We start from the raw sequence: 22,103 nt of genomic DNA, 5'->3' as shown, positions 1-22,103 counted from the left end.
CTCACTTTTTTCCATTTTTAGTGATTTCAGTAAAGTGATATTTAATTCCAACCTTATTGACTGACAGGCTCAAAAGAAAAGAACGAAACTTTCCGAAAATCAAGGCTTTCAGCTAGAGCCATTCAAGGCCCAGGCTCTGAAAGGAAGACTCACGAGACTGCCGGGACCACCCAGTCACTCCGGACAGAGCCCTCAACCCCAACCCATGGCGGGCCTCAGACTGCGGCACGCAGCGTGTCAGCTCCGACACCTGCAGAAAGAGGGGCCGCACTGCAGCCGTGGTTCCCAGCTGCTGGGGGCCCGTCAGACGGGTGCGTTCTCAGGTCTGAGTCTCGGGGGGGCCCAGCGACGTGTGGGGTGACCAGCCCTGGGACACGGCCGCTGGGAGAGCACTGCTGGGCAGGTCACCCCAAAGCCTTCCCCAGTCCTGAGTCCCATCCTTAAGTTTCTGTGTGTATCGCGCTCAAATGATGCATAAAGTAATTAAACACTCAGGGTTCTAGCAGGTAAGTCCTGTTATAATCAGGAAGCTCTCAAAGCAACACTTACGTGGGCCTCTGGGTGGAGCTTGACCAGAAACCTCTTCCTCTTGAAGCTCAGCTTTCGGAGCCTGGACCAGTTGAAAGTGTTAATTTTGGTGGTGCTCTGAAACCCAAGGGGCGGACACTGCATCACACACTGTCAGACACACACAACTTCTCATGGAACAGACAGCACCCCCCCCCGCAATGTTTCACATTCGGAGTGACTCTGATGTAAGACGTCAACATGACACAAACTGATCTGTCTCAGAAAGAAAACCCAATTTCTTTGATGAAGCTTTATGACAAACTCCCTTCTGTAGGTGTTCACAGGAGCCGGTTTTGAATCTGCCCCTTGGGGCGGCGGGGGGCAGGAGAGCATCAAGATTACAACCCAAATTACTGTAAGTCAAACAGTAGTATGACTACAATACAAACCCACGAGTCCACGGTGACATAAAGAAACTGAAGAAATGGGAGGAACCCTCCCGGGAGCACGAGGGACGGACTTTAGAGTCTCTCTGGCAGCTGGCAGCGGTCCAGTCAGCAGGTGACTGGGATGGGCAGAAACTGACTGTCTCAAGGCATCTTTCCAAGAACACAACGACGAGGGATAAAAAGTAACTGCGGCAAAGAGGCTTGTCAAATGCGGATCGATGCAGATACCGCCCGCAAGCGGACAGACTGACAGGGCCGCCTCCCGGCTGGACCTCGCACACCCTTGCTCCCGTGACCCTCGCCTCCGCGACGCGCCTGAGGCTGGGCTGAGGGTCTGACCATCAGCGTTTGAAACGAGCCTGCGTTTCAAAGTGACCGGCCCTGAACCCGCAAGAGCGCCGAGCTCCCGGGGTCAAGTGCAGAAGGGTCCCGACAGCAGAGCCAAGGGACACACAAGGGGAGCGCCTGTGAGCCTGGACCCTCTCCTCCACCAGCGAGTCGGGCAACCTGTGAGATCTGGATGGTCGCTGTCCTGGTCGCTCCTCCGTCAGCGCGACACTTGTTCAGAATAGAAGTTTTAAATGTGCTGAAACATTTTCCTGGCATTTCTTTTCTGTTCTTGACTCTCATGACCACTTACTCTTTTCTGCGAACCCAAGGGGAGGCGGGCTGATGAAGGTCTTTCCCTTCAGAGATACTGAGAAAGCAGCTCGGGCGGGGGGGGGGGGGGGCTGCTAGCAGGGATGCGGTGAGGGTGGGATTGAACGTCCCGGCGGCGGACAGCGGTGGTGAGTGCACAAGTCTGTAAATACACCAGTGGCTGAATCGTACTTTAAAATGGTCAATTTTATGTTACGTGAATTACATCTCAATTTAAAAAGTTCCCAAGTGAAGAGATGCCCTCAAGATCAAGAAATACGAGGGTCCAGGTGGGAACCAGGGCATCCTCGCTCCTAAAGCCGCCCAGACATGAAGTAACTCTAATCACTACTCAAAGTGAATCAAATGCTGGAAGGTTTACAACCAAGCTCTCAGATAAAGCAAACAAAATAACTAGCACACAAAATACCAGGGGGAGAAAAGGGACACCCTCCACGACCCCAGCTCTCAACTCCGGATGTCAGGGGCCAGAGCACAGGCTTGAATAAGCAGGTGGTCGCCAAGGAGGCCGAGGCCGGGCACGTCCTCCCAAGATGCAGAAGCGGCGGGAAGACACCGTGCCCAGCTGCTTGTCTGCTTCCCCATTTTCTCTTTTGGTCAAAGGACAAAACTCCTGTAGCGCAGGATTTCAGCCCTGTTACAGATCAAAAGCAGAGACACAGAATCCAAGGGCCCCGGACCCTCCCCTGCTGTCTCTCTGGGCCCTGAGGTGTTAACAGGCTGTGGACACTCAGAGCGCGGCTTTCGTTCTGGGGTGTTACCAGGTAATGGACGGCACGGCTCTAAGCTCCAGATACGAGCTCCAGACACGTGCAGGGCCCCCGGGCCCACCTTGGGTCAACCCCCCCGGACTTGCCCCGTCCGTCTCCTCACCCCTGCTTCTAAACAGCATGTTTAACGCTGCTACTGCGGGGTGGGCAGAGCTCACAGGTAGAGCACGCGCCCAGCACGTGGAAGGGCCCGTGGTCAATCCCCAGCACCTCCACAGAGAAAGAAAAAAAAGAAAGGAAAAAAGAAGCTGTTACTGCACCCTGCATTTTGAGATCCCCCCAAGCTTTTCACCCCAGCACGACCTCCAGTCCGGCTCTCCCCACACTCCCTCAATTTCTGGTAAATCTTAGATTCGGCGTTTGTATCACTGACCGTGTACATGCTGCCTGCAAGCTGAGCGTGGGGGGTTATAACCAATGCACGTTTTCCTCCTTTAGCTCTAATTTCCCTTGAGTTACTGCCTCTTTTCACTTGCTTAACTTCTGACATACCTGTCACTAATTCAGCCCAAAGCTTCCCGACGAACTACCTCTGCAGTGCGCCCTAACACAGGAAGGAGCCTGCCCTCCATTTCTCTCTGGGGGGCCCTCCTGGAGCGAGTCTGGTTCTCAGGTTGGCGGAACATCCTTGCACCGGAGCCCCCCAACTCTCCCGTAGATGTGAGCCCCCCCCCGGCCCGCAGGGGTGAGCCCCCGGCTCCCAGCCACCGCCCCCCCACCCCCGTGCAGATGTGAGTCCCCAACGCTCAAATTGTTTATTCTCTCTTCCAGGATTGACCCTCAACCCTCAAAAGCATGTGCAGGAATTAAGTTTTTGAAACACTGCACGTCTGAAAATGCTCTCCTTCTCTGTAGAAGCCATGCTGCACCAGGCACCCAATTCCAGGTTGGAAAAGGTTTCCGTCCCCACTTGAGCCCCGCGCCCCGTCGTCTCCCAGCCTCCAGTCTGCTGTGGGCAGGCCCCCCCGGCCCCCCGTCACCACCCCCTACAACTCCTCCCACCCTCCCTTCGGGAAGCTCCCCCATCTTCCCCGCCTCCTGCGGCTGATTCTGGCCTGACCGTCACTTGCTCGTCACTCGCTCGTTTCCCTGGGAGCCGTCAGGCACTTTCAGCCTGGGGACTGGGGCCTTAACTTGCGGAAATATTCCCTCATGTAATTTCTTTACCAGTTTCCTCCACTGCTTTTTGGCTCCTGCCTCTAGAATTCCTGGATGTTGTGGCTCCTGGATTGCTGCTTGAAGTTTTACTTTTCTCTCCCACCTTTCATCCTTTATCTTTCATTCTGCTTTGTGGGGTTTCCGCCACTTCACCCTTCAAACGCTGTGGCCCTGCCGACTTGCTGCGCCCAGGCCCCGCCTGCCCCCGTGCGGGCGCCCTGCTCCTGTTTCGGGAGGCAAGGTTTCCTCTTATCTCAGAAGAAGGCAACGCAATAACATGTTAACAAGGTTCGAATTCTAAAGGTACCAAAAATGAGTTCAGAATGATGAGTCCCCCCTCACTGCTCCTGAAAGCCGGGCAGTGACGGTCCTGGGGCGTCGCCCCGGGTGACACCAGCTCATTCTGCAGGGCCAAACAGACCGCGTGTATGCGCAGCTCCCCCTACAAGCGGCAGCAACCACATACGCGGCTCTGAACATCTTCTCCATTTGACGGCACGTCTCAAAGCAGATTGCACACGTCAGGATGGAGGGAGCTTCGCATCCTCCGGGCAGCTGCCCGACTGCCCCACAACACGGACGGACCCCCCTTTATTTACCCAGTCTCCCGAGAACTGAGGACCAACGCTCACTGTCGCATCAGGGCCAGAATACGGAATGGCAGGAGGAGCCTGCAGTCCTGCCGAGCGAGCGCCCCTGCCCTGCGCGGGCAGGACACGGTGTAAGGCAGCTCTCCTGCTCGTCTCAGATGACAAGCGGGATCCTGCCCAACAGACTGCAGCTTCTGCTGTTTTTCCATTTCCTCCGTCCCTGGCACAGTTTCTGCTTCTCCTGAGTCTCTTCTTCCCGCAGATTCCGCGCTGCCCTCCAGACACCATCTTTCCTTTGAAGAGAAGCGTCCCCCAGCTCCCGGCGAGCCCTGGCCACCACCTGAGGCGTCACTCGGGCGAGCCTCACAGTGGGTGTAAACCAAGGCACTGACGAGAGACAGGATGTCTGCGTCTTAAAGCGCCTTCCCCCGGACTGCTTGTCAGTCAAAAGAGAAACAGCAGTGATCACAGAACGGAGGAACCAGAGACCACGGGACTCAGAGCCACATCACCAGTGAGGCCAGACGGCGTCTCCGGTGTGACTCTGAGGAGGCCACGTTGTCATCTGGGAATGCGTCACCTGAATCTAATCGAGGAAAACGGTCAACAAACTGCAAATTAGGAACAACTTTCAGCACCGTCGTCATAAAGGACGAAGAAAAAAGAAATGTTCCAGATTACAGGTGACCACAGGGATGGCCGCTGAACACCGCGCCTGCTGCTAGACCCGCGCCGCCCTGGAGGGCACGAGCACCACACGGGCGTCACCGGACAGCTGCAAGACGGGGACCAGCTCGCATGGCAGACGGAAGAGCTGTGTCCACGACAACTCGCTGCCCGGACCCTCAGGAAGCACAAAGCTCTTGGGGTGGGGGGCCCTGATGGGTGCGTCTTACCCCCAAACGCTTCAGAAGGCGCTGTGTGCGTGTGCACGTGTGCGTGCGTGTGCTGAGGCACAGGCAGTGAGAGCATGTGCCCCTGGGTGGGCGTGGTGACGGGCGAGCCTGGGTGACAAGCACGGGGGGCCCTGTGTGCTTTCCTAGTTTTCACCGCTTTTCGGTCCATTTGAAAGTGTTTTGCGTTGAAAGGCTTTAAGAGAGGTGGCAGGCACTGTGGGCCGGGGGGACCCGGGCCCGTCCCCGAGGGGCGCCCCACTGTCAGCACCCACGGGGACCCTGCCGAATCGCTCAGACTTTCTGGGGCGCAGTCAGCTGGCTCCACGGGGCCGAGCGGCCCCACCGCCTGAGTCCGGGCTCTCCCTCGACCCCTCTTCCGTGAGCACCACATCTCCACCTGCCGAGCAACGGCGCCTCTTCCAGGCGATGGCACTGCCGTGTGTCAGCCCGGCTCGGGGACACGACCCGGCCGCCCTCGGGTCCTGCCAGCCACCCGTTTCCAGCTCCCACACTTTGCTGACATGCCCGGTTCTCTGTGGTTCCTTTTCCGTTCTTTTGTTCTCACTGACGTCGACTTAAAAACACTCCTTCAGTGTCATTCTGGCGGGAATTTTGAGAGAACAGAAGCGAATTCAATCTGCATCTTTAATTTCAAGTCTCTGATCCCTTGCTTTCACAGTGCCTTCTGGGTACAAGTTACTTGTTCTTCTCTGGACTCCGAGGGGTGTGATTCTGCCCTCTGTGCAGTGAAGGAACTACCCCCGGGGGAGCAGGCGTGGGCGCCCTGGCCACTACCAAGCGGCCTGGCTACCGTGTGTATGTCACACTTAGGATGAAACACAATTAACATTCTAAATGCAAAATCAATTTTTTTTCCTAATAGGAAATTGAAATTTGATGGGAAGGTTAAAAAAAAGAAGGGAAAAGAAAAAGAAATCAAGTATCCTTGGTCAGGGAGGCCTGCGTCAGACCCGCTGTTCCAGGGGCTGGCGGGGAAGGCGGGCCTCAGAGGGAAGGGCTGAGAAGCAGGTTCCTGGACGCTGAGACCAGACTGTCTCCACGGCCCCACTCAGCTGGGTGCAGGGCTCAGGGGCCAGTGCCCAGGCAGCTCCAGGAGGGCCTGGACCTCCGGGTGGAGGGCTCCCAGCTCCTCACGCCAGAGAGCCCGGCACACACGCACCTCCCTGCAGACAAAGCCCCGCAGTCATTTCCGTACCTGTTCACCTCCCAAAACCACCCGCACACGTCACAGGAGCCCACCCTGACCGCCACACACGCCAACGCCCTCTGCGTTTCCCAGTCTGTCCTCTCTGAGCATGTGCATGGTGACTGGGCCGCGGTGGGACCTCTCAGGGCAGCAGCTCCACACCCGGCTGTGGACACTGCCCCCGGAGGAGCCGGAGCCCCGCTTACGAGGAACGGCGGATGTGACGGTGAGGACGGGACGAGAAAATGACTTCTCTGCTGGGCAAGAGGGCGGATCAGAGGATACGTCCAAGATCTGTTCCTCAGAACAGACTTCCCAACGTGAGGAAACCACCCCCCAGGCCCCCTACCTGGAAGACGAGGACGCCCGTGTGGGAGACTGCCAGCTTAATCTGGGCCCCCTCCCGGTCAGAGGCCGTGTGAAACCTGATGCCGTACATTTCCAACTTTCGGGCAATTTCAAGCACCTGGAAATCCGACTCAGCAGGTGTCTGGCCCCTGTAATAAAGGACAGCATGGTCACAGCACTGAACACAACCTCTGAACAAGCTGAGGCCGTCACGGGGCAAGCGGATGTGACCCGACAGAGCAGCGGAGCAGACCGATCAAGGAGGCTCAGGCCCTCAGCCGGTGGGTCGCTCGCCGTGTGGTCACCAGCCCGCCCCGGGCGGCACACCGCGCACACAGGCCAGAGCCGGCCGCCCCCCGCCCCCCGCAGCGCGCCTCCTAGTGGGGCGAGTGCTTCCTCTGCCGCCTCAGGTGCTCAGTCTCATGCTCCTGCCCTCGCACTGACAAAAGTCACGAGCAAACACTGCACACAGAGGGAGCAGCGTCCACAACACGAGTATCTCACTCAACCCATTTCAATACTTTAAAAAGGTGTTTCCCCCACTCCTGGGCATATAACCAGACGGAAAGATCTACTTCAGAAAGATACCTGTGCCCCAGTGTTCCTAGCAGCACTATTTACAACAGCCAAGACATGGAAACAACCTAAACGTCTGTCGACAGATGACTGGATAAAGACACCATTGTGGTGTATTTATATAATGGGATACTACTCAGCTGTAAAAAAAGAATAAAATAATGCCGTTTGCAGCAACATGGATGGACCTGGAGACTGTCATTCTAAGTGAAGGAAGCCAGAAAGAGAAAGAAAAATACCATATGAGATCGCTCATACGTGGAATCTAAAAAAAAAAGCAAGACAACAAATGAACTTATATATAAAACAGAAACAGACTCACAGACATAGAATACAGACTTGTGGTTGCCGGTGGGGAGGGGAGTGGGAAGGGATAGACTGGGAGTTTGAGGTTTGTAGATACTGACAGGAATATATAGAATAGAAAAACAAGTTCATACTGTACAGCACAACGAAATACATACAAGGTGTTGTAGTAGCTCATGGGGAAAAAGAATATGAAAATGAATATATGTACGTTCACGTATGACTGAAAGATTGTGCTGTACGCCAGAAACTGACACAGCATTGTAAACCGACTACACCTCCATAAAAGAAAAGCTGTTTTCATAATGTACAACTGCAACCATTAGAAGATACTTCTATAAAAACGAAATTATGAAAATGAAAAAACCCATCAGAACTGGCTTTACACACGTGGCGGTGAGCACTGCGCGGCCAGCCCGACCCCCGTCTGCGGGGTTTTTCATGAACTGCTCTTCCCTCTCCTTACCTCTGAACGCCCGAGTTTTGAGATCTGTAAGAAGTAACACGAGTGCTGGGGTTAGGCCATTCCCAGCGTCCACCCTTTGCGGCTGACAGACACCTATCACCTCACACTCCAGTACGTCATCAGCAAGGTGACGGCTGCACTGTGCGCACCACACCTCCCCCACCCGTCTGAGGTGGGCGCTCAGTCGCTGCCATGTCTCCGCGACTGCACACAGCGCTACTACGAGCGCTGGGGTGCACGCGTCTTTTCAAATCAGTGTTTTGTTTTCTTCAGATTAATACCCAGGAGCGGAGCTGCGGGACCACATGGTAGCTCTGCTTCAATTTTCTGAGGGCCCTCCACGCGGTCTTCCAGTGGCGGCACCAGTTTACACCGCCTCCAGCAGCGCACAAGGGTCCCTCTTCCCCACGTCCTCGCCAGCACTTGTGACTTGCTGTCTTTCTGAGAAGGGCCGTTCTGACAGGTGTGAGGTGATGCCTCAGGGTTCTGGTCTGCATTTCCTGATCATCAGCGACGCGGACTGTCTGTTCCTGTGTCTGTCGGCTTCTGTGTATCTTCTTTAGAAAGATGTCTATTCAGAGCCTCTGCCCATTTTTCAATCGAGTTGCTTTCTTTGATGTGGAGTCATATGAGTTCTTTGCACATTTTGGACACTAACCCTTATCAGACGCGTCACTTGTGAACGTGGGCGCCCGTTCAACAGGCTGCCTTTTCATTCTGTTGGTGGCTTCCTTTGCTGAGCAAAAGCTTTCTAATTTGATGTAAACCTATTCATTTTTGCTTTTGCTTCCCTGGCTTGACGAGACAGAGTTAACAAAATACAGCTGACCCATGAACAAGTCACGGGTCAGGGGCACTGACCCCTTGCACGTAACTCACAGTCGGCCCTCTGCACCTGTGGTTCTGCGCCTGAGAGCTCAGCCCCCCTTGGGCCAGGGAGCGTGTGCTGTTTACTATGGAAACAGCCCGTGTGTAAGCGGACTTGCCCAGTTCCAGCCCGCGCCGCCCCGGGACAGCCGTGCTGCCGAGCCCTGTGCTGTCCTCTGGGGGCTTTGCGGCCTCGGGGCTTCCGTCTGTTTGGAGCTCATTCTGCAGGTGGTGTGGACAGTTGTCCGGTTTGGCCCTTCTGTGCCGAGCTGCCCAGTCTCCCGGCGCCAGTTACTAAAGAGGCTGTCTTCTCCACGTCGCATTTCTTTTTTTACTTTTTCTGGGGGGAGGGGGGTAGTTACTTTGGTTTATTTATTTATTTTTAGAGGAGGTTCTGGGGATCGAACCCAGGACTACACCCTCCCCCCATCGTGTCATCTTGCCTCCTCTGCCGCGGATTCACTGACCACGTCACGTGTGGGTGCACTGACCCGTGTGCCTTTCTGTGCCAGTCCCAGGCTCTGATGACTGGGGCTAGTAGTTCAGTTTCAAATCAGGGACAGTGACACCTCCTGCTGTGTCCTTTCTCAAGACTGTTTTGGCTATTTGGGGTCTTCCATGTTTCCCCACAAATTTTAGAATTATGTGCTCTAGTTCCGTGAAAAACACCACTGTATTCTGACAGGGACTGCACTGAATACACAGACCTCCTCGGGTGGTGTGTTCCTTTTAACAATACTGCCTCTCCCAGCCCAGGAGCCCAGTACATCCTTCCACATGTCTGCTGTCCAGGCTTCAGAGCTGATGCCGGAACGGGCTGTATCTGTGGTTGCTGGGGTGGAATGAATGCCTTCTGTCCGTGAGAAGGAACGAAATTTGGAGGGACAAGGGCTGAACGTTATGGACTCAATGTTTTTCCCCAAAGTTCAGCTGCTGAAGCCTCGCCCCCCAAGGTGATGGTACTTGGAGGTGGTGCCCTCATGAGGGGGCTGGTGCCCCTCACCCCTCCCGCCTGGGGAGGACGCAGCGGGAAGGCAGCTGTCCACAAACCAGGAAGCGGGCCCTCCTCACCAGGCCCAGACCTGCCGGTGCCTTGACCTTGGGCTCCAGCCTCCAGAACTGTGAGAAACGAGTTTCTGTCATTTAGAAGCCACTCAGCCCACGGCGTTCTGTCGTAGCATCCTGAAGGAATTAAAACGCCAGCTTTCACATCTTCTTCTGCAACCTCGAAGGTCCGACAGAAATACGGTCAAAGTCAAGGAAAATAGTGTCTCACTTGGTGATTGTGAGGGCGTTCCCACCGGGTCAGGGAAGAAAACTATAAACTATGGAAGAAGTCTGTCGTGATTAGAATGAAGGTACGACACTGTCCTTTAACCAGCTACACAAAGAGTAATTAGAAGAGATAAAAATGTGCAGCAGATTTCTGAGGGTGGCGGCAGACGAGCCGGCAGCCGGATCTGAGCCCAGAGCAGGCGCCTCCACGGGGCTCTGCCTCCCAGCGTCGTCACCCGGCTTCTCCGCCAGCTCCAGGCTGGCCAGAGCTTTGTGAGCAGCCGCCTTAAGACAGACAGACAGACAGACGCACACACACACGTGCAGCACCTACACACACACGTGCACACGACCAGGCGCACGCTCCGGCGCTGAGCCGTCTCGCAGGCCTGGAGCCTTGCTGCCCCCATGGGCAGGCTCTCAGTGTAACTGTGCAGACCGGTCACCCTTCCCTGACCTCACCTTCTGAGCAAGTGAGCTGCATGGTCACTCAGGAGCCCCCAGACACGCTTCCTTCCATACCCCCCGGGAACTGTGGGCTGAAGCACTCGCCCTTGGTGTCCGCGGCACCCCCACCCCGGCTCTCCTCCCTCCTCTGGCTGCTCACTGCTCATGGCGTCCATGGGTGCCCCTCCCCTACATGTCCTCCAAGGGTTAGCCCAAAAGGGGTGGGTGTGGGGCTCCGCCCTCTGCCCACCCCCCCAGGTAATCTCACCTGCTGCCCTGGAGGGACCCTCCCCAGTGCAGGCTGTACCCCAGCTCCATGTGTCCCATCCCCACTCCAGGCACAAATCCCACCCAGGTGACCGTCTCCCCAGGGACAGGCAGGTGGCTCAGGCTTGCCCTGGGGGGGGGGCCCCCCGCTCGGCTGGTCAGCGGGGTCTAGATGGGACACTCGGAACGCTCCTCGGACACCACACTCCCCGGGCCCCGCCGAGACCGCGCCTCCCAGGGAGTGAGTGGGAGTCGCGCAGAAGCCTGGTGGCAAAGGACGCAGAGCCCACTCACGCGTGCTCGCGGTGCAGCGCCAGGATCTTCTCCAGGGCGCGCTCCTGCCCCGGCAGGTACTCGTGGGCTCTCAGGTGTGCCCGGTCCAGCTCTTCATCGTAGTCTCCGATCTCCGCTGAGACAGGAGGAAACAGCAGTTTTAACTTTTAAGCAAAGATACGGGCACTTGTACGTGCAGACACATCGATTAAAAGTAGGAAAAACTCCTAAACCTGTAGCAAAACAACGTATCCCTTACACAAACACAACTCGGCTCTACCTGCCCCAGATTTCACGGCCTCGAAGGCGGGGCTGGGGAGGCGGAGAGGTCTGTTCACGAGTCTTGCTGGCGAGACCCCAGGGAGGTGGGCGCTGAGGCTGTGTTTTAACCACATTGGGTCTGTAAGTTCTCTCCAGGCACTTGTGAGCAGGATAATGCCCTTTATTTTGTTTCAGGACAATGTATTTTAAACCGTTTTTTCCTTCAGGGTCTCTCAAATCCTTGAGGAACAATGTCTCTTTCTGATTTCATGCACTTCAAGGCTACAGGTTTTAAAAATAGTAGTTGAAGCCCAGTGATCTTACGCGATACACTTCTGTTTTGTGGCCACCTCAAACTCACAGGGAACTTGCATGCATGGCGCCACACTTTAGCAAGTGTTTCCCACAAAACAGGACTCCCGCCCCCTCTGGCCACCGCGCGAACAAGGACAGGCCCACCCCACCATCTGCGCTGCTCGGAGCCTCAGGCCCCTTCTCGCCCGCCAGCCGCCGCCGGCTGCGACCCGCACAGCCCGGCCCCGGATCAGAGCCACTCCCTGTGCTGGCTGTCATGTCTCCGTGATGCCCCTTGATCTAAGCACACACTTCCCAGGTGAAAACTGCGGAGGGACGAGTTACTGTAACATAACTAAGCTGCACACAAGCCCTCGACAAGTGGCCCTGCCAAACGGGCTTGCGCTGAAAAGGCACCTGTCTCCCTGCGCAGACCTCAGGCCACACAGACGGTAACTAAGCCACTTCATGCCGCTGAGAGGAGCCGCCCCACAGAGCAGGACGGCCAGCCTCCGACACAGCCCGCCGTGTGGGGAAGCCGTGTCAGGGCGAGGACCAAGCTGGCTGCAAGTTAACCCGTATTCTCACAGGTTCCTGAAATCCACCAACTCCCTACACACACTTCCCGTGTTCAACTTCAGAAACAGCAGCTCGCTGCTGGGAAGCCGGCTCGGCGGGTCCAGAGGCAGCGGCCACCTCCTTCCTTCTGTCCCGCCGGGAAGGCTCCAGACAGCCCTGGCCCGGCTCACGCCTGTTTCTCAGCCTCATCCTCAAGGTTTCTCCTCCTCAAGGTTTGAAAGAACTGTCATTCTTGACACACCTCTGAGCTGTCTCTCTCTGTGTGACACACTCAAGGGTTTTCCTTGTCCTTCAGGGACGGATACCTAACTCGTCACAGAGGGGCTGGGACATTCACCTCGCTCCTGGAGGGCTGAGTCGTGGGACAGCCTGGCTCCTAGCCTGGAGGTCTGCAGGCACCAGTGAGCCTTCAGAGCGTGTCCACTTCCTAGGTGGGTAAGTCGCCCCTTGGCTTGTCAGGGAAACACGCACATCCAGCCGCCTGTCCTCTGCGCTGGTTAATGGACTGGGCAGGACACCCTCCCACCCCCACCTCGGCCCCGGGGGAGGCGCTCACACTGCAGGAGGTGGGACGTGAGCAAGGCAGCCGTGCTGTCCGTGCAGGTCAGACGCTCCTCCAGCAGGTCTCTCTTCAGCTGCAGGGCAAACAAGTATCTAAAAGGAAGTTCAGAACAGGGATCAGCTCCGAAGGCTGCACGCACTTCACACAACACGCAGCCCTGGGTGGCCCTGGAGCAGACGGGGAGCAAGGGCAGCGCCAGGAGCCTGGCGCCCAGAGCCGGATGTGCGCCAGCCCACCCACTAGGCTGTCTGCGGACACACCTTCGGGGGAAACTCACAAACTCGTGCAGCCTCTGTCACACACACACACACAACTGCCCTTCGACTGGGTCTGGAGCAGCAGAGACACAGCCTAAAACGTGGCTGTGGAATTTTAAGGCATAATAATAATAATAGCGGTAGTAACTGGCTAGGAGCTAAGAAACAGCGCTCCTGGTGGGAGAGCACCTCGTGGGAGTGAGACAGACAGGGTGCCTTGAAAACTTTCACTTGTTCATTTATTCCGTCAACAAACGCTAACTGAGCACACGTCATGCTCGGTGCTGTTCTCGGGCTGGAGACTCGCCGGTGAAGGGGTCCCCCTGCCCTGTGGGGCTCGCGCTCTCGGGCGAGCTGTCAGTGTCTCCTGCACGCCCTTAAAGCTGAAATGTGCGCATCCTCTGACCCAGGCAAACCCACTTGATGGACGTTCCCTACAGAACTACTTCGAGTCATACAGACTCGTGGACACAGATCTGTATTTGTAGCATTAGAACAGATAAAGACGGGAAATAATCTGCATATGCGTGACTAGGAGACTGGCTAAATCAATCCGGTCGCAGCCACACACACTAACAGAGAGACTCCACGGCAACGCTCTGGGCGTGTGGGTGAAGCAGTCAGCCCGCAGCTCTGCGCGTATAGTCTGATACTGGCTTGTGAAATAAGAACTTTTTAAAGCCCGATGTCTACTCGCGTGTTGCTGAGAACTCATCTAGAAGACCCCCTAAGCGTTGCTACCTCACAGGGGGGCAGGGGCGAGGACGCTGACTCTCTACGTGGCTTTAAAGTTTCTCTTCTTTTACCAGAAATGTGTAGTTTTTTTTAATTAAAAAAAAAAGAGGCCTTCTGCATACTCACAGCTGGGACCCGGCGCCCTGAATCAGGTGGCCCTCATGCTGCTCGTCACCGTCTAGGGGTATCTATTTAAATGCGGTTCCCTTAAGAGGGACTTCTGGGTAAGTGTCAGGTATTTAATGGACTATGAGGTAAGTCCTGTGCTCACTCATGAAGACACCCTGAAGTACTTGGGGTTCAGCGTCTCAGCTGCAAACATGAGGCTGGAGCAGCGCGGGCCCTGCGTCCCCCTGCCGCTGAGCCCGCAGTTCTGTGATGTTGAAATGACGAGCAGAGACCCTCTGGGAGAAGTCGAGAGGCCTGTGGGACTCGGCCGTGGGCTGGGTTTGGCCAGGAAGCCGAAGAGCTGGTGCTCCCACTGCATCCTCACGGCTCTGACAGCTTACGTCTGACTCTGGGTCTCGAGTTCATCTTAGGCTTTTATTCTTCATGATAAAATCGATACGTAGAACACAAAGAGAAACACTTCCATAATCTCACTGCCCAGGCAAAACCACTGCAAACACTGTCCTCCAATCATTTACCCAAAGAACCACCTGTGGGTTCAGAATAGCGGCACGGGAGAGGCCACCGACGACGCTCCCGCCCCAGATGCTCACCAGGACGCTCCCACTTGGCGCTGCTCCCAATTCCGTGTACTTTGTTGATGGAAAGTAAAGGTGTGGGTGAAATTCCTATGAACCTCCTGCACAGGCAAAATCCACACTCATCTGGGCAGTGTGAGCTCAGTGCTACCCTAACGCCCCATGTTTATCCTCAAACTTGCACCGCAACCTTCCTTCCAAGTCCTGTTTGCATTTGTGTTTGTCCGCGTTAATGGCAAAATGCTTCCTTTAGCTGTGACACGTCCGGTGGTTACAGTTTGGCGTGGACACTAGGCGCCTTCTTTGGGTAAGTGACTCCCAAGCACCTGGAGTGCTGGTGCTGTGGGCGACACAGGTGAGCGCACCTGGAGTGCAGGTAATGCGGGCACGCAGGTGAGCTCACCTGGAATGTAGGTGCTGTGGGCGACACAGGTGAGCTCACCTGGAGTGCTGGTAATGCGGGCACACAGGTGAGCTCACCTGGAGTGCTGGTAATGCGGGCACGCAGGTGAGCTCACCTGGAATGTAGGTGCTGTGGGCGACACAGGTGAGCTCACCTGGAGTGCTGGTAATGCGGGCACACAGGTGAGCTCACCTGGAGTGCAGGTAATGCGGGCACACAGGTGAGCTCACCTGGAGTGCAGGTGCTGTGGGCACACAGGTGAGCTCAGGATGCTCCTTACCGTGTGTATTCTTCTTGCAACTGACCCGGATCAGGTGGGAAAAATTTCACTGCCAGGCGAAGCACTGTATTCTTTGGCCCTATTTAAAAAAAATTGAAACAACACAGATAAGGTCAAAATCTGTATTTGCTGTCTTTCTGCATATCCTGGTGGAACTGAGCCAGCGCTCTCAAAGGCATTGCAAAGCACATCTTCTCAAGTAAGACGACATTAAGAAATTTCCTAGGCATGAAGTTATCAGTCTTAAGTATTAGTCACAAACATCAAACAAAAATTTAAGAACTTTTGCATTAAGCAGAGGCTGATAAAAGAAACCCTAAAAACAAGCAGAAAACTACACATTAAAATCTTAAAATACATTCCTGCTTGTATTTCAGGATTAAAGAAGCTAAGGGGTCTGCACTGTAAGTAGCAGTAATTTTAAAAACCACTATTGGGAACCCTTATGCGCTCCGCTGAGAGGGCGAGGCTGCTGCCACCCGCCGCGCTGAGCCAGGGCCACCCGATCCCTGCAAAGGGGAGCACAAGACATCAGCTCCTCTGAGTACTCTGCTTTACTGATGTCTTCTAACGACACAGCCAGGCACCTTCGCCAAAAGAAAAGAGGGCTGTTTGGCTAAACGGGCCTTAGTTACTTATCAGCAAAAAGCTCCTTCCACACGTCCTCCCTCCTCAGCTATACTAACAAAGTCACAGGCGAGGTCAGACAACTAGAGCCTTCATCCCATGTGTCCTTCCATAACTCAGGACCTGCACACTCACTTTTGCATAAACAAGGTGAGAAGCAACATCAAGTGTGTCCTCTTATTTCCAAATGAGAGGCGAGTAAGCTAGGACTGAGCTGAGGTGCTGCCCCGCCCCCTCCATTTCTCGCAGTTTAACCTGAACAGGGGGATGACTTCACTGCTCCCCAGAGAGGTGACAACGACCATCTTAACAAAGCATCTTAACTGAACAGAACTTCAAAGAGTTAAAAAAGGACTTACTTCGTATTTGCCTAACGATGGGTTTCATGGGTTCCAGCCAAATCTAAAGAGGATTTAAGAAAAGATATCAAACCCATTAAATTATTTCTCTATTTAATAAGTACAATATACAACACAAAAAGATTTACAATTGAGAGACTCAGGGCAGGAACATTTGGGCCTTCACTCTTGCGCACACACGTGTCCAGATGAGACACGGGAGGGCAATGCGTGCTTGGTGGGGGGGTGTGGACGCGCTGCAAACTGCCGCGCAGTGTCGCAGGGCCAGCCATGCGCACAGCAGTACCGAGGACTGTGTGTGTGTGTGTGTGTGTGTGTGTGTGTGTGTGTGTGTGTGTGTGTGTGTGTGTGTGTGTGTGTGTGTGTATGTTAGGACCAAGCCAACATCGGGCACCCTCGGTGCACGCTGCCTGCACACAGAGCAGGCTGACGTGCGGGCCCCGCGGGAGAGGCTGGACCGAGCTCTGTGGTGCTGACACGCTTTCTGAACCAAAGAGCTGATCTGGCTTCTTTAAAACAGTTCCACCCACAAACCTCACGGCTCCCCACTTTTCAGGTTCATCTATTGAGTCAAATGAGGCAGAACCAGTTTAGTAAAACTGCTCAAAATCCACTGACGTGATCATCACACAGGGTGCACCAGAGGTTGCTTTTATAACTTACGAAGAAAGGACTTCTTTGGCACGTGGGCTGGTAGACTGAAAACCTCCAGGGAGGATGTAAACTCAGGCTTAGAGAAAAGGCAAGTGTACGTAAAGCGTCTCCGTGGCACGGCTCTGATTATGAGACACCTGTGGCACGGCTGCAGCAGGGCCTCGGAGGTCTCTGCGCCATGGGAGCGCCGGGACCCGCTACAACCTACGCCCGCTCCCAGGAACAACCCCACAGCACCTACCCAGTGGGCCTGCGCGCTCTGAAACTCCAGCCCGAAGTAGTCACACTCGATCAGGCTCAGGCGTCTCCACACATGCGTCAGCAGCGCCTGCCCGCCGCACCTGGGCTGTGGAGAGACCGGGGAGAGAAAGCACGGTGGGGGGGATGACGCTGAACCGCGAAGGCCTAGGCCACGGCGGCACAGAGCCACTTCCCACACGTGAACTTTATTACATCTAACTTCTTGCTTCCATTTCCCAGCTAGTAAGATTCACAAGTGGTCACAAAGCGAATAAAGGAAACTGAGGCTCTTCCTGCTCAGAGACTGATGCTGAAATAAAGCTGGAAGCTCCTCCGTTTTACACTCTCAGTGTGTCTTTAGTCACACCTCTTTGTAACAACTTCGGTCTCAGTAAACATTTTTTCCAACAATCCTGATATTCACTAAAAAGGCGAGTCTCACAGCCCGCGTGTGCATAAGATTCCAGGGAGTGATTCAGCACGTGGTGGTTTTCACACGCGTGAGAAGGGCCCAGACTGCACGAGTGAGGGGCAGCCAGCTCTCCTGGCTCACACTGTTCACAAAAATAAATTCCAGTGGACTACAGAGCAGAGTAAAACAGTGGAGAGTGTTTCTATAATCCTGGGGTAAGTGAAGTCTTCCTAAAGCACAGTGCAAAGGCAAGACTGACAGATTTGGTTAAAGAAAAATGAAAAATTCTGACTAGAAAGACGTTGAACAAAGTTACAATCTGGAATCAAACTGTTGAAAAGCCATCAGAAGTGCACCTGGGCCCGTATGTGTCTGCAGACACACCAGTGGAACAGAGCAGGAGGTGAAGAAATGCACCCAGATACATAAAGCAGCGGCGTGTCGGGTAACAGCGACACTTCAAATCAATCTGTGGAAGGAAAACAGATTACTCAATAAACATTGTTGGGTATCCACCTGGAAAACGTAAGGTTGCACCCTTACCCCACACAGTAACTCCAAGATGAATAAAATATCTGAACACAGAGCATCTACTCATCAATGCACTGCAGTGAGAGAAACCTGTTATTTACACGGTGGGGAGAAAGCCATCTCAGGTCACTAGGGCAGCTGAAAGCCATCACGGGAGGCTCCAGAGACTGAACGGCCCCAAAACGTCTGAAAGAAACACTGTGAAGTCGAAAGACTTCTTCAGAGACAGACGGGGGGGGGGGGGCAGCATTTTACAGCTCACACCACAAAGGGCTAATACCTTTAAAACACATCAAACTGCACCCGAACAGGAAAAGAACAGGCTGCTCACAGAAGCCAGCCCTAAAGGGCGTTCAGAGGCCCAGGAGCAGCTCACCGCGCCACGGTGAGGGGTCCGCAGCCAAAGCCACACCGAGGCCCCACTCTTCGTCTCCCGCACAGACAGAACTCAGGGAGCCCCGAGCCCGCAGGGTGGGGGGCGCAGGGCACAGGGCTTCCCGCGTGGGCTGGGGGCGCAGACCCCCACTGTCTCCGTGGGGGCCAGGTTGGGACCACCTACTGGCATTCAAACGTCCACACCATTCTCTGACAAATTTCACTTCTAGAAGTATGTCACAGATGCAAAACCACGCACATGGAACAGCACTCGTTACCATAATGTGTGCAACAGCAAACAATCAAACACCCCCGCCATTTACGGCCCAGGATGGGGGTGGACCGCAGCGCCTCCCGCGGCAGGACACTCGAGCAGTTAGACCAGGGCTGCTCTCTACACTCTGAAGTGGAAAGAGCTCCAGGATGAATGTGAAGAGGAAACAGCTGGGGGCGCAAACGCGCGCCTGCCGCCTCCGTGCGGGAATAAAGTGTGTAAATATGCAGGAGAGCGCCGTCGGGAATGCACGCTCTGGAGGGGCCGCTGTAACAAGGGCTGCTGGCTGGTTCCAGAGAACTGAACCACGGGACCGCACATCCTTTACGTGTTTTGAAATTTGTATCATGAACATGTAATAACCTATTTTCTAAGTTTATGTAATTAAAACAAATTCTCAAGGCTGAGTATGGGTGGGGGAGGGGACTGTACACGAGATGCAGATGTTAGAACCCAGGTGGGGTCAGGGGTCCCCCCTTAGTGAAGGGGGGTGGTGCGGAGTGGGTAAAGTCAGCCGAGACAGCAGCCCAGAGAAGATGCCAGAGCAGCGATGGGGAGGGTCACGGAGGGCCACAGCCGCCTGCCCTTCCCCGAAAGGTCGGGACAAGGGAGTTCCCTGGGGTCTCTTGGGCACTGATCCCGTTCCCGAGGGCTCCTCCCTTCACAGAGTCACAGTGGGCTAGGTTTCAATGTGTGAATTTTGGGGGACACACACTCAGTCTGTAACACCCTGCCAAAAGCGCACGGCCGGAATCCAGCCACAAGGACAACAAAGTCACCCTGAGGCTCAGATGCAAGGTAACTGCTGTGATTTCAGCAGCATCAAGGTCATACGTCGCACACTGAGGACCAGAGAGGAAAGACCTGACGAAGTCCTCTGGCACAAAGGGCACCAGTGGGACCAGGGTCCGTGTTAGTGTCCTGGACTGTCCTGATGGGGGGAGGGTTTGTGGGAAATCTACTTGAAGCGGAAGGGTGCTGAGGCACAGTGTTGGCAACTCACTCTCAAATAATTGAGGAAAAAGATTCTTTGCACTATTTTGCAACTCTTCTGTAAACTTGAGATTACTTCAAAATAAAAAGTTAAGAAAATTAAAAAATACAGAATCTTAGCAGCTGAAAACAAAAGAATCTAAACATAAACTGTTAGAATCAGTAAACGTATTTAGCGAAGTCACAGTATCCAAAGTCAATACACAAAAAGCAAATTCATTTCTATAAACTACTGAAACAACTAGAAAGTGAAATCTAAAAAAATTACACTTACAGTAACAAAGAAAATAAAATACCCTGGAATAAATGGAAAGATCTGTAAGCCTGCTATGTTGAAAACCATAAAACGTTGCCCAGAAAAGCTAAAGACCTAAATGTAGGGAGGGAGGTTCTTCTCCCAGTCTATGCACCTGGTATGCTCTCCACGTAAGACGTCAGTTCTCCCAGGTGAGCTGCAGGCTGAAATCCCAGCAGCTGTGTCTGCGGAACCTGACAGACTCAAATACGACACAAACCCCAAAGACTCCAGTGCAAAGCAGCATTAAAGAAGGACAAGGCTGAGGACTTACACTTCCAGGTGCCAAGACTTACAAAATTATAGTTAACTAAGATACTATGATATTGGTGCAAAAACAGACCGTGAACACAAGCAAGCGAGTGTGGAAACAGACCCCCCCCCCACAGTCATCTGATTTACAGCAAAGACTCTACTGTAATTCAGGACAGGAAGGATGGTCTTGTCAACAAACGGGACTGACGGAAGTAAACATCCATATGAAAAAAGTAAACACTGACCCCTACCTCACACCACACACAAGTATTAATTCAACACAAATAACAGAAAGGTAAACCAACAGAGCTTGGGGTGGGCAAGTGTGCCTCAAACAGGACACAGAAAGCTCGAACCACAAAAGAACAATGCATACAGTGACGCTACCTGAAAATCACAAACATCTGTCCATCAGAAGACACTGTTAAGACCGGGAAAAGGCAAGTCACAGACTAGAAAGTATTTGCAACACGAAAGTTCAACGAAGGCCATGAAGCCGACACACTTAGAGATCCACAGCTCATCCGGGAAAGGCAGACAATCCAATCAAGGACAAACAGGCAGAAGCACCTGTGTGGGCCCTTCACCGACGAGGACAACTAAACGGCCAGCAAGCCGGGGAAAGCTGTGCAGGACGGCACCAGGGAAACACACAGTAAACCAGACCCTCCAGGAGGCCACGCACAAAAGGGCGATGCCGACCGTCAGCAAGCAGGTGGGGCAACTGCAGGTCTGTATGTAGCTGGTGGGACAGTAAATCTGCCCGGTCTCCCGGGGGGTTGACGACACCCACCGCAGCCACACGCACACGCACCCGTGACCCAGCCAGTCCAGTCCAGTCCTGGTAACCACTCAGCAGAAATCCTGTCACGTGCACCGAAAGACACGCTCCAGAATGTTCGCACAGCTTATTTACAGTAGGCGAAACTGACAAGAAGAGCTGAAGTGTCAGACGGGATGGGTAAATAACACACGGTTTGTGTGTGCGAGAGGACACAGCCCACAACGAAACCGTCGCCATGCGACCACCCTGACAGCTGCCGGCGTGCACGCATACGGCCGGTCACAGCGAAGTCTGGGCCCGGCAAACCGCTCATGGCTACTTGGGGGGGGTACCTGAGCGGGAGGGCATGGTGCACACATACGTAAAACTCACCACGCTGCACATCAAGGGCTGCGTGCCGTGCTGTGTAAGCTGTGCCACAGGAAGGAAGTCGTCACAGGGAAGGAAGAGGTGAGACAGCCCTAGGGAGCTCATGGGGCCAACCTTCCACCTTTCACACCAGCCCCTTCTGCAGAATCTCCCAGGGTCACGAGGCACTTGGGTCCATCACTGGACAATTCTGCCCGAAAAGAATTCCTATCTTTGGCCAAAATGTCTTTCCAACTTCTACCTGCCTTAGTCAGTCTCCTCCAGGCACAACCCAGTTTGTCAAGGCCCCTTTTAAAACAGTCACCAGAACAGAACACAGCCAGGCAGGTCAGTCCGGAGCTGGGCCCCATGGCAGACTCGACTCGACTCACCTGAAGCAGCCCCCCCTGCAGACACAGACCCCTGGAGAGCAAGACGCTGATCCGTGTGAGCACGATGCCCAGCGTGTGCAGCCCAGCAGAGGCTACAAACAGATCGCTGTCCAAAGTGCTCAACACAGGAGAAAGGGGGATTTCTTGGATTGTCTGTTTTGGGAGAGCAGAAACCATATTTGAATTTTGCTCAATAATTAACAACTCACCACACAGGGAGGGACTTTCATCAGAATGCGTTCTCCTCCAGGACAAAACACGAGGGGTTCCTGATACTTAAATTATAAAGAACTTCAGAGGCTCTCTGGCCCACAGGGTTGTTGGCGTGACAGGCACTCAGACGTCTGTCCCAGAACAAACGAGCCACCCAACAACTGGGCAGAAGCCTTCCGTTACGACTGAAGTGCTGAAGGCCAGCCCA

The 22,103-nt window shown here is 54.3% G+C and overlaps 1 protein-coding gene across 5 annotated transcripts in view; it reads right to left on the bottom strand.

The window, feature by feature from the left end:
- The window catches only part of FARP2 (FERM, ARH/RhoGEF and pleckstrin domain protein 2), an 82,031-nt gene that overhangs the window by 28,631 nt on the left and 31,297 nt on the right, over positions 1–22,103 (bottom strand). For 4 of the 5 annotated variants that reach the window (XM_031452625.2, XM_064485378.1, XM_064485380.1 and 1 more), the window contains exons 3-9: positions 17,025–17,129; positions 16,130–16,172; positions 15,144–15,222; positions 12,756–12,853; positions 11,087–11,201; positions 6,590–6,737; positions 550–645 (exon numbers count right to left, since the gene is read on the bottom strand). In XM_031452625.2, the coding sequence (XP_031308485.2) occupies positions 550–645; positions 6,590–6,737; positions 11,087–11,201; positions 12,756–12,853; positions 15,144–15,222; positions 16,130–16,172; positions 17,025–17,129 (684 nt within the window). The remainder of the gene's footprint in view (positions 1–549; positions 646–6,589; positions 6,738–11,086; positions 11,202–12,755; positions 12,854–15,143; positions 15,223–16,129; positions 16,173–17,024; positions 17,130–22,103) is intronic. The other variant, XM_064485379.1, reaches the window with a different exon arrangement.

The sequence above is a fragment of the Camelus dromedarius genome, chromosome 4 (genome assembly GCF_036321535.1).
Source record: "Camelus dromedarius isolate mCamDro1 chromosome 4, mCamDro1.pat, whole genome shotgun sequence".
Classification (NCBI taxonomy): domain Eukaryota; kingdom Metazoa; phylum Chordata; class Mammalia; order Artiodactyla; family Camelidae; genus Camelus; species Camelus dromedarius.
The sequence above is the reverse complement of the archived record's forward strand: the minus strand, read 5'-3'. Positions and strand labels throughout refer to the sequence as shown.